We start from the raw sequence: 13,856 nt of genomic DNA, 5'->3' as shown, positions 1-13,856 counted from the left end.
GGCTCCTCGCTGCTGCCGCGCTGCAGAGCAGATCAGCTGTTGGGCGGCCGAAGGAACCTTCCCTGGGTCTTCCCGCCGCCCAGGCAAAGGGGAAACCCCATCTTCGGCTCCTCGCTGCTGCCGCGCTGCGGAGCAGATCAGCTGTTGGGCGGCCGAAGGAACCTTCCCTGGGTCTTCCCGCCGCCCAGGCAAAGGGGAAACCCCAAGATCGCTTGCCCGTTCGCCCGCCCGCCCGGCTGCTCGCTTGCCCGTTCACCCGCCCGCCCGGCTGCTCGCTTGCCGCTCGAGAGCAAGAGGGGGAGAGATAGAGAAAGAGAGAGAAGGAAAGAAAGAGATGAGAGAGGGAGGAAGAGAGTGTGAGAGAGGAAGAAGCAAGATAGAGAAAGAGAGAGAGAAAGAAAGATGAGAAAGGAAGGGAGTGACGTCATCGGGTGGAAAAATCGCGATATAGCGTTTCGCAAAGCTCGAGATCGCGAAACTCGGGGGATCACTGTAATTCCTTATTGACATCCTGGGGAGCTTTTGCCAATCAGTGACACAAGGCAGCTTGCTACAGGCTTACCCTACCTGACAGAAATAGGTAGGATAAATTTGCTTCCACTACAGCTGTGTCAAATGCTTTTCCTTTAGTACCTGCTTATTCTAGAAGGCTTTTTATTCAGAAAAAGCATGTATGAATGGAATGCAGAAAGACGGGTTTGGTAGAACAGATTCCATGTGCTACTGTTTGTTTTGTATGCATGACTTAACTGAATTATGAACCATCTGGCTGATTCATTGAGTTCTCCAACTTTCTGATTGTGTAAGAATGTAAAAATAAAAGGTTGCAAACAGTGCCTTCCTTTCTCAAATTCCTAGATGCCAGGATTAATTTTTTTAGTATCTAGAATCCAGGTGATAATTGTTTATATTGATGGCAGAATGAACAATTCTGCTTTTAATTCTGCATTGGGCCAGAATACATCCGGAACCGCCTTCTACCGCACGAATCCCAGCGGCCGATAAGGTCCCACAGAGTTGGCCTTCTCCGGGTCCCGTCGACCAAACAATGTCGTTTGGCGGGTCCCAAGGGAAGAGCCTTCTCTGTGGCGGCCCCGGCCCTCTGGAACCAACTCCCCCCAGAGATTAGAACGGCCCCCACCCTCCTTGTCTTTCGCAAATTACTTAAGACCCACCTTTGTCGCCAGGCATGGGGGAGTTAGGATATTCCTTCCCCTAGGCTACTACAAGTTATGCACGGTATGTTTGTGTGTATGTTTGGGGTTTTTTTTATATGTTTGGGGTTTTTTTTATATTAATAATAATAAGGGTTTTTTAGTTGTTTTTATTAATTGGATTGTTCATGTTGTTTTACCACTGTTGTTAGCCGCCCCGAGTCTGCGGAGAGGGGCGGCGTACAAATCCAGTAAAAAAATAAAAAAATAAAATAATAATAATAATAATAATAATAATGTACTGTTGTTATTTTACAAGATTAAGGAATATTTTTTTAAAGTTTTAAAACTTAATGTATTTTCTGTTCTTGTCTTCCATAGCTTTACATGTGATACCATCAAAAATGAGGCTGAGAACACGGAAAGCTTCTCAGCAGTCAAATCAAAATCATACACAGCGCGCATTGAGAGTAAAGAGGAAATACTCAGATGTGGAAGAGAACATAACCGTTGGTGGCGGAAAACTTCAGAAAAATGAAACTGGCTTACTATCTTCAATTAAAAAGTTCATTAAAGGAAGTACCCCAAAGGTAAATATTCAGGAACCACTGTTACATTTTGACATGCGTAATATATCTTCTAAGATGGCTTGCACAGAGTTGGCCTTCTCCGGGTCCCGTCGACTAAACAATGTCGTCTGGCGGGACCCAGGGGAAGAGCCTTCTCTGTGGCGGCTCCGACCCTCTGGAATCAGCTCCCTCCAGAGATTAGAACTGCCCCTGCCCTCCTTGCCTTTCGTAAACTCCTCAAAACCCACCTCTGTCATCAAGCGTGGGGGAACTGAGACATCTCCCCCTGCCTATGTAGTTTTAGTGCCCGATATGACTGTATGTATGTTTTTTATATTGGGCTTCCTTGTTTTTAGATTTTTTTAAATGTACAATTGCTATTTTAGATTTTAAATTATTAGATTTGTCAATACATATTGTTCTTTATCACTGTTGTGAGCCGCCCCGAGTCTACGGAGAGGGGCGGCATACAAATCTAATGAATGAATGAATGAATGAATGAATGAATGAATGAATGAATGAATGAATGAATAAATAAATAAATGCATTTAAATAGCAATTGTAAGCTGCCCTGAGTCCTTTGGGATTGGGCAGCATAGAAGTCGAAATGAATGAATAAATAAATCATTAAAACATTTGGAATAAAATCAGTTGTAAATCTGTTGAGGAAACGTGAAGGAAGTATCAAGACAGGAAGCATTTTCCAAAATATTTCAAGTATGGCTAAAGATGTTCTAATACTAGTTAATGCCAGGCTAATGCTCCTAGTAAAAGGTCAGCTCTATAGAGATGCTGGTTTCTTAAGTTCTTCTGAGCAGCCCTGCTGATGGTTTTGTTCATTGGCTGTCATGTCAGCATCGTCATTTTGTCCAGAAAATAGCTTGGTAGCCCTTGTGGGATCAATATAATGCAACCTGCGATTGGTGTGATTGGAGTGTCTGATTGAGTAATAGGGTTTTTATTTATTTATTTTATTTTATTCATTTATTTTGTCCAATACACAATGAGGGTTTTAGTGGGTATATATCTATATACACATAGTAAAATACATGATGAAGGTTATAGAGGAGATACTCATAGTAAAATATATCTAAGAAATAATAGAAAAGAAGGTATAGTAATAGAACATATCAATGAAAGAATAGAAGAAGAGATATAGGAATAGAAGAAAGGTATAGGAGATATAGGAGAGCAATAGGACAGGGGACGGAAGGCACTCTAGTGCACTTGTACTCGCCCCTTACTGACCTCTTAGGAATCTGGATAGGTCAACCGTAGATAATCTAAGGGTAAAGCGAATGCTGGCTGGGGAATTCTGGGAGTTGAAGTCCAAATATCTTCAAGTTACCAAAGTTGGGAAACACTGGCTTAAGACACTGTTTTTTAGGTGGTATTGTTGGGTGGTATCCATTGTTCTGCCCATAGAAAAGTCTCAGATATCTTTTAGATGATTTTCAGGAAATTTAGGAGTTTCCAAAGTACAGTAGTAGTAGGAATGTTGGAGGAAAGTGATATGTAAAGTTGCATTTCCTTTATTTAACCTTGCTGTTGTGTTTGCATTTACTATATATTTGTACTGTTTCAAGTGTAACAAAATGTAACAATCAGCATGTAGCAAAAAATAAAACAATGAAAAAGAAACCACCCTCATAGTAAGAACCCCTCAAATGAGGAAAAGTCAATTAATCACAAGTTTGAGATCCACATGACAAATAATTATTTTATTTTACTGAAAGAGTAGTAGATCCTTGGAACAAACTTCCAGCAGACGTGGTTGGTAAATTCACAGTAACTGAATTTAAACATGCCTGGGATAAACATATATCCATTGTAAGATAAAATACAGGAAATAGTGTAAGGGCAGACTAGATGGACCATGTGGTCTTTTTCTGCCGTCAGTCTTCTATGTTTCTATAATGTACAGGTCTCAAATTTCATTTTGGGTCATATTGACCCGAGCAGAAGAGCAAAGTTAAGGGAGGCCAAAGCTGAATATAATTGAATGCATATCCTAATTTAAAAAACCTTTTACTAAGTCTGCACTACTATCAGTAGTAGTTTTTTCTCATCATTCCTATCACCCATTTCCTCCCACTTATGACTGTGTGACTGTAAGTTGTTGCTTGTATCCTCAATATTTTTATTAATATTGATTGTTCCCTCATTGCTTATTTGACCCCTATGACAATCATTATTATTATTATTATTTATTGGATTTGTATGCTGCCCCTCTCCGCAGACTCGTTGTACCTCCTGATTCTTGACAAATGTATCTTTTTCTGTTATGTACACTTTTATTTACACTGAGAGCATCTGCACCAAAGACAAATTCCTTGTGGGTCCAATCACACTTGGCCAATAAAGAATTCTATTCTATTCTAAAAATCCTTTTAATAAACTTAAAATGACTATCAATAGGAATTCCTTTCCAAAGCAGCTCTGGATAAAGGATCCCAAGATAGGTTAAATTTTCTGTGTAAAGAGAAATTAAAATCATAACTGCAAATTACATAAATTATTAAGGCAGGTGGAAATGAACAGATCACTAAGGAAAAATACATTATTAAACTGGGATTGAAGTAATGGCTAAGGTTCAATCTTTTTTCTTGGACAAGACCACCCCCTGGCTGGAGGGGACACTCCGTCTGACACCAGTAGCAAAGGCACTTAGATTTCTGTACTGCTTTGCTGTGTTTTACAGACCTCTCTAAGCAGTTTACAGAGTCCCTCTCTTGCCCCCAACAATCCGGGCCCTCATTTTACCCACCTCAGAAGGATGGAGGGCTGAGTCAACCTTGAGCCGGTCAGAATCGAATTTTTGTAGTGAGTAGTAAGTTAGCCTGCAGTATTGCATTCTAACCACTATGCCACCACGGCTCTTATAATTTCCCTATACAGTGGTACCTCATGATACGAACCCCTCGTCTTACAAACAACCTGAAATCAGAAAATTTTTGTCTCTTCTTGCAAACTTTTTTCTTCTTACGAACCCGCCGCCAAAAAGCCCCGCCACCCGGCTGTCACTTTTTGAAACAGCCGGGGGGATTCCCAGCGTCCTCCTGAACCCGAACGCCAAACCCGAACTTCCGGGTTCGGCGTTCGGGAGGCTGCCGAGAAGCCCCCCGGCTGTTTCAAAAAGCGACAGCCGGGCGGCGGGGCTTCCGAGCGGCCTCCCAAATGCCGAACCCAGAAGTTCAGAAAAAGTTCAGGTTCGGGAGGCCGCTGGGAAGCCCCGCTGCCCGGCTGTCACGTTTTAAAACAGCTGGGGGGCTTCTTGGCGGCCTCCCGAACGCCGAACCCGGAAGTTCGGGTTTGGCGTTCGGGTTCAGGAGGACGCTGGGCAGCCCCCCGGCTGTTTTAAAAGGTGACAGCCGGGCGGCAGCGTTTTTTCACGTTTTTTTTCCCCGTTGCACGGATTACTTGATTTTACATTGTTTCCTATGGGAAACAATGTTTTGTCTTACGAACTTTTCGTCTTACGAACCTCCCCCTGGAACCAATTAGGTTCGTAAGACGAGGTATTACTGTACCTGGGAAGACTCTTGGAGCAGGGCTGTCAAACTGGCGTCCTTATGTGACATATCGGGACTTCCCCCCCCTTTGCTAAGCCATGGGTGGGTGTGGCCAGTGCGTGACGCATCTGGGCTGTGAGTTTGACAGCCACGCTCTAGAGCAGTGTTTCCCAACCTTGGCAACTTGAAGATATTTGGACTTCAATTCCCAGAATTCCCCAGCCAGCGAATGCTGGCTGGGGAATTCTGGGAGTTGAAGTCCAGATATCTTCAAGTTGCCAAGGTTGGGAAACACTGCTGTAGAGCAGTGATGGGGAACCTTTTTTTCCTTGGGTGCCGAAAGAGAGTGAACATGCGCTATAGCGCATGCGTGAGTGCCCACACCCATAATTTAATATCTGGGGAGGGCGAAAACAGCTTCCCCGGCCCCCAGACGCCCTCTGGAGGCCAGAAATGGCCTGTTTCCCAACTTCTGATGGGCCTAGTAGGTTCGTGTTTTACCCTCCCCAGGCTCCAAAGCCTTCCCTGGAGCTGGGGGAGGGTTAAAGCACCCTCCTCCCCCCCACAGGCTCTCTGGAAGCCAAAAACTTCCTCGTAGAGCTCTGTGCGAGCCAAAAATCAGCTGGCCGACACACACATGCCTGTTGGAGCTGAGCTAGGCAATGTCTCACTTGCCGACAGATATGGCTCCGCGTGCCACCTGTGGCGTCTGCCCTTAGGTTCGCCATCAGTGCTCTAGAGTGATCATAAACAATGCAATAAATATTATAAATCAATGTGGAATGGGTTGGCTCTTTTAATTCAAAATTTATATCATATTGAGATTAGGTAAATTTCTTCATATAGAAACATAGAAACATAGAAGTCTGACAGCAGAAAAAGACCTCATGGTCCATCTAGTCTGCCCTTATACTATTATCTGTATTTTATCTTAGGATGGGTATATGTTTATCCCAGGCATGTTTAAATTCAGTTACTGTGGATTTATCTACCACGTCTTCTGGAAGTTTGTTCCAAGGATCTACTACTCTTTCAGTAAAATAATATTTTCTCATGTTGCTTTTGATCTTTCCCCCAACTAACTTCAGATTGTGTCCCCTTGTTCTTGTGTTCACTTTCCTATTAAAAACACTTCCCTCCTGGACCTTATTTAACCTTTTAACATATATAAATGTTTCGATCATGTCCCCCGTTTCCTTCTGTCCTCCAGACTATACAGATTGAGTTCATTAAGTCTTTCGTGATACGTTTTATGCTTAAGACCTTCCACCATTCTTGTAGCCCGTCTTTGGACTCGTTCAATTTTGTCAATATCTTTTTGTAGGTAAGGTCTCCAGAACTGAACACAGTACTGTATTCCAAATGTGGTCTCACCAGCACTCTATATAGCGGGATCATAATCTCCCTCTTCCTGCTTGTTATACCACTAGCTATGCAGCCAAGCATCCTACTTGCTTTCCCTACTGCCTGACTGCACTGTTCACCCATTTTGAGACTGTCAGAAATCACTACCCCAAATCCTTTTCTTCTGAAGTTTTTGCTAACACAATACTCATATTGACGATTCCTTTTCCCCAAGTGCATTATTTTACATTTGGAAACATATGTTTCATATATTATGTAAATAACAAGAGGAAAATCTTGAAGTCTTGCAGCCCTTTGATAAATACTCCATGACATTTGAAGTTAAATTGGAAGTGGACAGTACAGTAATTTTGAAAACTATTCACCAATAGGATGTAAGAGGTATGAATTGGGATGCCACAAGGTTTAGCCTTGTAGTCTTTAACATTTTTGTTAATGGTGTGGCTGAGAAAAATGGAAGGAGTTCTTGTATAATTTGCAGATGAAACAAGTAATATTAGAAGACACAGAAATAATCTTGATAGAAAAATAAAGTGAAATTAACAATGAAATCTTTAAAAAATTGTTAAGGAAATTGTCCCTCTACTAACTCAATGATCAATGTGGCTGACATTTAAAAATTGGGCAGAGTGATTTTTCTATAGAACAAATGTTTCTTTATTTTTATGGGCTTGGCAGTTTATTTTTCTCCTTTCTTTTGTTTATTTTTGGCATGTTAAAGCAGTGAAAAAAATGGAACAAATTAGTATGATCTAAATGGGAGTTCAAATTTGAATTAGGCTTGATAATCTTTTGGGGTTTTTTGCTTTTATGACATATTTTCTGCCAAAAGCCTATGAAGTCAAAAGGGTGAAAAAAGATAAATATCGCAAATTTGATTTTCATGAAAGCAGTTCAGAAGGACAGAGAAAGTTTACTGGTAACAGTAAAGTATAATTTGGTGTACTGTATTTGTTTTGTTAAGGATGAACGAGAACACCCGGCAAAGAGAAGTAGAATTGAACGTGACATAGAGGACAACTTAATCACATCCACTCCTCGAACAGGAGAAAAACCTAATAAGCAGCTTCCTCGAGTTAGGCGGAAAAGTCCAGCGAATGGAGGTTTGTAAATATTCCAGTCTTTAGCGTTGATTTTTTGACTTTGTTTCAGAGAAGAAGAGAACGATTGCAAAACTAGTGATAGTTTGTGGGGGTTTTTGTTTTACTTTAAATATTTTTTCCTTATTGTGCAAAGTAATTTTCTTAAACATCTGCGCTAAACCATGTTTAAACCATGTTTATTGAAAACCAATGCTTAAGAAAGTGAGGTCTCCAGAGCACAGAGAAAGAGAACTGAATACACACTAATTTAATCTAAGTTAAAATAAACATAGAAATATAGATGTGGCTATATACATTCATTCATTCATTCATTCATTCATTCATTCATTCATTAGCTGCATTTATATGCCACTCAATTCCAAATGCACTCCGGGCAGCTAACAGTAATAAGGTAATATAAAATATAGTTACAGTCATAAAACAAGAATGAAGCCATTATAAAAATAACATTACTATCCTACCCAAAGTGACAGCTTAACGGCCCCAGTCCCGACCGAAAAGCCAGGTTGGCTTACATTGTTTTGTATTTACTTTTTATCTATCTGTCTCACTATGTGTAGTGTTATGTTGGAAGTGGCGACTCTGTTATGCGACAAAATTTCATTTTTAATGCGCGCCAGTTAGTGTACATTCAAAGTGACCAAGTTATTCTATTCCTTTTTAAAAAATATAGATATATAATTTTTTATTGATTTTTAAAGAATTTTACAAAAAACAAAACAGAAAACATAAGTGTACCATCACCATACAGAAAAAAACCCTTCACCAGGGAAGAATCAATTTTGTGTCCTTCATTTGCTTTGTCTCTGGGTTACATTGTTCATTCTTTATAGCAGGGGTCCCCAAACTTGGCAAGTTTAAGACTTGTGGACTTCAACTCCCAGAATTCTCTAGCCAGCTATACTGGCTGGAGAATTCTGGGAGTTGAAGTCCACAAGTCTTAAAATTGCCAAGTTTGAAGACCTCTGCTTTATAGAGTGATTGAATTTTATTTCTTACATTTGCATCGCTTACTGATGTTGTTAATATATAATTTTTAACCATCTCCCACCGCCTCATTGTTGCTGCTAATTTCCCTTCATTCTAATTATGTAGTCTAATTTCCATAATTTCATAGTGAATGTGATCCGCCATATATTTGCACCAATTTTTTATCGTCCATTTATTGTCATCTTTCCACCCAAGCACTATAGTTGCCTGGGCACTTTTTATCGCTGCAATTTTGATTTCTTCATATTCTTTTACCTCACTATTTTTTTATCAATAATGCTGCTTCCTTAGTTATTTTCCAATTACCATTCGTAATTTTGTTCACTTCCATTTGTATTTGTTTCCAAAATTTTTGAACTTTATCAAGTTATTCTATTCCATTCCATTCTTCTGGGGGGGCAGCTGGTCAGTTTCTGGTGGTCCTTAGGAGTCAATCATCATGTATGACCGTATTATTTCCTTCACAGAATTAATAGGATAGCTTTCTCTTTTATGAAAATGGGCTTCTCTGTAAAGCAGTGGCCCCTCGCCTGTTGGGGACCAGGGAAAGGTTCCACGGAGAGAGGAGTGGTGGTGTATGTGTGTCGTTTCATGTGCCGCCTGCACATTGAGGATGGGGCTTTGCTTTTTTGTGTGGCCCAGTTTCTGGCATGCTGCCACTCCCCAGACCGGGTTGGGTGGGTGAATTGGGAAGCCCTGCTGCAAAAGAACCCTGCGTTTTTGCTTTGCTAACCATCTAAGCAGTTCTACACCCTGCAATTTATAATTACCAATTAACAGTCACCCCTCGCCACAAACCAAGCAGTGTATTTATAACAATATGGTAATAGAAAAGAAAACGATACCAATGTCAGATTAATTTACAAATACTTACCTGCGTGTTTATTTATATAAAATGTATTGGCTGCTCAGAATCACTCTTAACAAATATTAACAAATCATTTATTTTATTTATCAAATATAGTAACTGTTCTGTCGGGCTCTCTGGTAGAATCCTCCCAAAAATTCACAGGTACACATTTCAGACACACACAGGTTTGAAAATTCAAAACAATGTTCTTTATAATGAAAATTCACTTAAACTAAGCCCTCTAAGAGCACTAGTCTCCAAACAAACTGGTAATATATACAAGTCCCTTATCAGTCCTGGGATACTTAGCTTGCAGCTGTGAGGCAATTCAAAGTCCTTCTTTCACAAAGTGAAACACACTTTGCCCTGGTTTAGTTTCAAAGCGGGGGGAAATCAGCCACAAAAAATCAAAGTCAGTAATGCAGTCATGAAACACAATGATCAGATAATCCTCCACAATGGCCAAACCCACAGGCTGCTCTTTATAGCAGCCTCACTAATTACCACAGCCCCACCCAACCACACGTGGCCTCATTTTCTTTGATAGTAATCTCTCAGTTGTTGTTGCCTATGCATCGCTCTCCGCATGCGTGGCTGTATCATTAACTCTTGTTCTGAATCCAAGGAGGAGCTAGATAATTGATCTCCTTCTGAGCTGTCTGCCACACTCTCCTCCCTGTCACTCATGTCTTCTTGGTCAGAGGAGCCTTCATCAGCAGATTCCACCGGGGGCAAAACAGGCCTGCAGCATGTGGATGTCTCCCCCACACCCACAGTCCTTGGGGCAGGAGCTGGGCCAGAGCTAACCACAACAGTAACCAGCCATCTCCCTTAGAGATGGATTGATCTTATGATCTGAATTAACAATGTACAGTAAAACACCTCTGCTGCAGCTTTTAGTTCGCTTTCTTAAATTATACTATTCCGTGTGTTTCTTAAAGATTTCTGTATAGTAAAGTCAACGGGAGTTTCCCAGGCTACGAGATAGCCAATTGTGAATCTTCATTGCCTTGGAAACCATGAGCCATAAGAGTATCAACCTTGTGGACATGCCAACTAGGGCATGGCTTTCTAAGGTTTAATTCCTGCAGTACATTTGTGCTCATCTAGGAATCTGATGTTTAATTGAAACGTTGTCACTACAACCTATATTGGAAAAAATCACACTAGAAACTTAGTGCACTCTTTTTATTTGTCTGTTCCAGAAGCTGGGAATTATGAAATGGCAAACCAGCATGTCCGGCAAAATGGAAAATTGGATGATAATCCCACCACCTGCAGCCCCCCAAGAACTACATTATTGGGGACCATATTTTCTCCTGTCTTCAATTTTTTCTCACCAGCAAATAAAAATGGCAAGTACTACACAAAGCTCCATTTAGCCCTTACATCGGGACCCCTTTGGAGGGTCGAATGACCATTTCACAGGGGTCGCCTAAGACCATGAGAACATACAAATTTCCCCTGGCGTTAGGAACTAAAGCTTCTATTCTGGTGCCTTGGAACAGATTTTTACAATCCGACCAATTGGGTGTTTACAGTGTGGATGTCCCTCTGACCTTCCTGCCAATCAGCTTAAAGCTCTGTTGGGAGAATTGGCGCTAGACTTATGGTTGGGGGTCACCACAACATGAGGAACTGTATTAAGGGGTCACGGCATTAGAAAGGTTGAGATCCACTGCCTTACATACATTTAAAACATTGATCCCCAGCCTTTCCATCTTAGCAGTCTGGCTAGGGGTGGTGGTGATGGTTTTGTGTGAGCATCAGGCACATGTGCAACTCCATCTCTAAGTATGCCCATGTTACTCCAACGCTCTGCAGTCTGCACTGGTTGCCGATCAGTTTCCGGTCACAATTCAAAGTGTTGGTTATGACCTATAAAGCCCTACATGGCATTGGACCAGAATATCTCCGGGACCGCCTTCTGCCGCATGAATCCCAGCGACTGGTTAGGTCCCACAGAGTGGGCCTTCTCCGGGTCCCGTCGACTAAACAATGTCGTCTGGCGGGACCCAGGGGAAGAGCCTTCTCTGGTGGCTCCGACCCTCTGGAACCAGCTCCCCCCAGAGATTAGGATTGCCCCCACCCTCCTTGCCTTTCGGAAACTCCTTAAAACCCACTTCTGCCATCAGGCATGGGGGAATTGAAACATCTCCCCCTTGCCCATGTAGTCTCTGTGTATGACTCGACTGTGTGCTTCTTTTTTATATATTGGGGTTTCTTTGGGATTTTTTAACCTAAAACTGTAATTTAGATTGCTAAATATTAGATTTATTACTATGTATTGTTTACCATTGTTGTGAGCCGCCCCGAGTCTACGGAGAGGGGCGGCATATAAATCCAATAAATCTAATCTAATCTAATGTGCCCTGCAGCTCACAAGTGGAGTGGCTCACCTGCTCTCCGACTGCTTCTGTGGCCCATTCCCAAACAGGCCGAAGCCCAACAGTTGGCCACAGCCTGGGGGTTGGGAACTCCTAATCTCAAAAAATATAAAATTGTTATTATGAAACAGTTGTTTCCTGTTTGGAAAAAATGGCTGATAGGAATAGATTCTCTTTAAGTTTCTGTTTAGACCTTCAATCTAGGGACAGAAGAGCATGTGATCCTTGTAGGTATTAAGCCGGAGTTTTATTGCAGGAACGGCAGGATCGGATTCTCCCGGCCAAGCTGTGGAGGCTGAAGAAATCGTGAAGCAGCTCGATATGGAGCAGGTGGACGAGATCATTACCAGCACTGCCGTCTCAGCCAACGGAGGAGCACCCTATGCCAGCCAGGCAGCCCAGGTCCGAACGACCATCAGCACCGTCTTGGAGGAAGTGGAGGATGTGGCTGACTGTGACCTGCCTCCGCTGACTGGTAAGGAGGAAGCACCATTGTTGGCTCCAGCCTGGAACTTCCCTCCCACCCCTAAGCCTGCAAGAGGGGGCAGCCCCACGCTTTCTCCTGGTTGAATCCCTTCACTCTTTCAACTTATACGTGTGCCTAGAGTCCTTAGGAATTCATCAGTCTATAAATGGGATTCGCAAATGATAAGTAAATGGTTAATTGGAAATCCCAGCTGTTTATATCTACGGGTAATCCTCGACTTTATTTTATTTATTTATTTATTTATTAGATTTGTATGCCGCCCCTGTCCGCAGACTCGGGGCGGCTAACAACAGTAAAAAGACAATGTAAACAAATCTAATATTAAAAGTAATTTTAAAAACCCCAATTTAAAGAACCAATGATACATACAGACATACCATACATAAATTTTATAAGCCTAGGGGGAAGGGAATATCTCAATTCCCCCATGCCTGATGACAGAGGTGGGTTTTAAGAAGCTTACAAAAGGCAAGGAGGGTGGGGGCAATTCTGATATCCGGGGGGAGTTGGTTCCAGAGGGTCGGGGCCGCCACAGAGAAGGCTCTTCCCCTGGGTCCCGCCAAACGACATTGTTTAGTCAACGGGACCCGGAGAAGGCTAACTCTGTGGGACCTAACTGATCGCTGGGATTCGTGCGGCAGAAGACGGTCCCAGAGATATTCTGGTCTGGTGCCATGAAGGGCTTTATAGATCATAACCAACACTTTGAATTGTGACCGGAAACCGATCGGCAACCAATGCAGACTGCAGAGTGTTGGTGTAACATGGGCATATTTAGGAAAGCCCATGATTGCTCTCGCAACTGCATTCTGCACGATCTGAAGTTTCCAAACACTCTTCAAAGGTAGCCCCATGTAGAGAGCGTTACAGTAGTCGAGCCTTGAGGTGATGAGGGCATGAGTGACTGTGAGCAGTGACTCCCAGTCCAAATAGGGCCGCAACTGGTGCACCAGACTTACAACAGTTCATTTGTGACCATTCAAAGTTGCAATGGCACAATAGAAAAAAGTGACTTATGACCATTTTTCACACTTAGAACTGCTGCAGCATCCCCTTGGTCATGTGTTTTTTATTCAAAGGCTTGACAACTGACTCATATTTACGACGGTCGCAATATCCCAGAGTCGCATGATCCTCTTTTGCGACCTTTGGACAAGCAAAGTCAATGGGGAACTTAGTAACACTTAACAACCGTGTTACTAAGTTAACAACTTAGTTGCACTTCACAACTGTGGCAAAAAAAAAAGTTATAAAATGTGACAAAACTCAGGTAGCCAATTTCTTACTTAACAACATAAAATTTTGGCTCAATTATGGTCGTAAGTTGAGAACTACCTGTAGTCACTTGAGCACGAATGTATTCCAACAAACAATTGCCTTATGTTGTATGCATCATCTACACATCTAGATAAACACAACCTCAAAGGCAAGGGCAGAAT

At 42.1% G+C, this 13,856-nt stretch overlaps 1 protein-coding gene across 1 annotated transcript in view; it reads left to right on the top strand.

Annotated features, from left to right (window-relative positions):
• Positions 1-13,856, top strand: part of CTDSPL2 (CTD small phosphatase like 2) — a 50,262-nt gene that overhangs the window by 12,044 nt on the left and 24,362 nt on the right. The window contains exons 3-6 of the mRNA XM_070763028.1: positions 1,536-1,744; positions 7,565-7,703; positions 10,749-10,898; positions 12,187-12,405. Coding sequence (XP_070619129.1) covers positions 1,559-1,744; positions 7,565-7,703; positions 10,749-10,898; positions 12,187-12,405 — 694 coding nt within the window. The 5' untranslated portion in view covers positions 1,536-1,558. The remainder of the gene's footprint in view (positions 1-1,535; positions 1,745-7,564; positions 7,704-10,748; positions 10,899-12,186; positions 12,406-13,856) is intronic.

The sequence above is a fragment of the Erythrolamprus reginae genome, chromosome 10 (genome assembly GCF_031021105.1).
Source record: "Erythrolamprus reginae isolate rEryReg1 chromosome 10, rEryReg1.hap1, whole genome shotgun sequence".
Classification (NCBI taxonomy): domain Eukaryota; kingdom Metazoa; phylum Chordata; class Lepidosauria; order Squamata; family Dipsadidae; genus Erythrolamprus; species Erythrolamprus reginae.
Note: the sequence above shows the minus strand (reverse complement) of the source record. Positions and strands in the feature narration are given on the sequence as shown.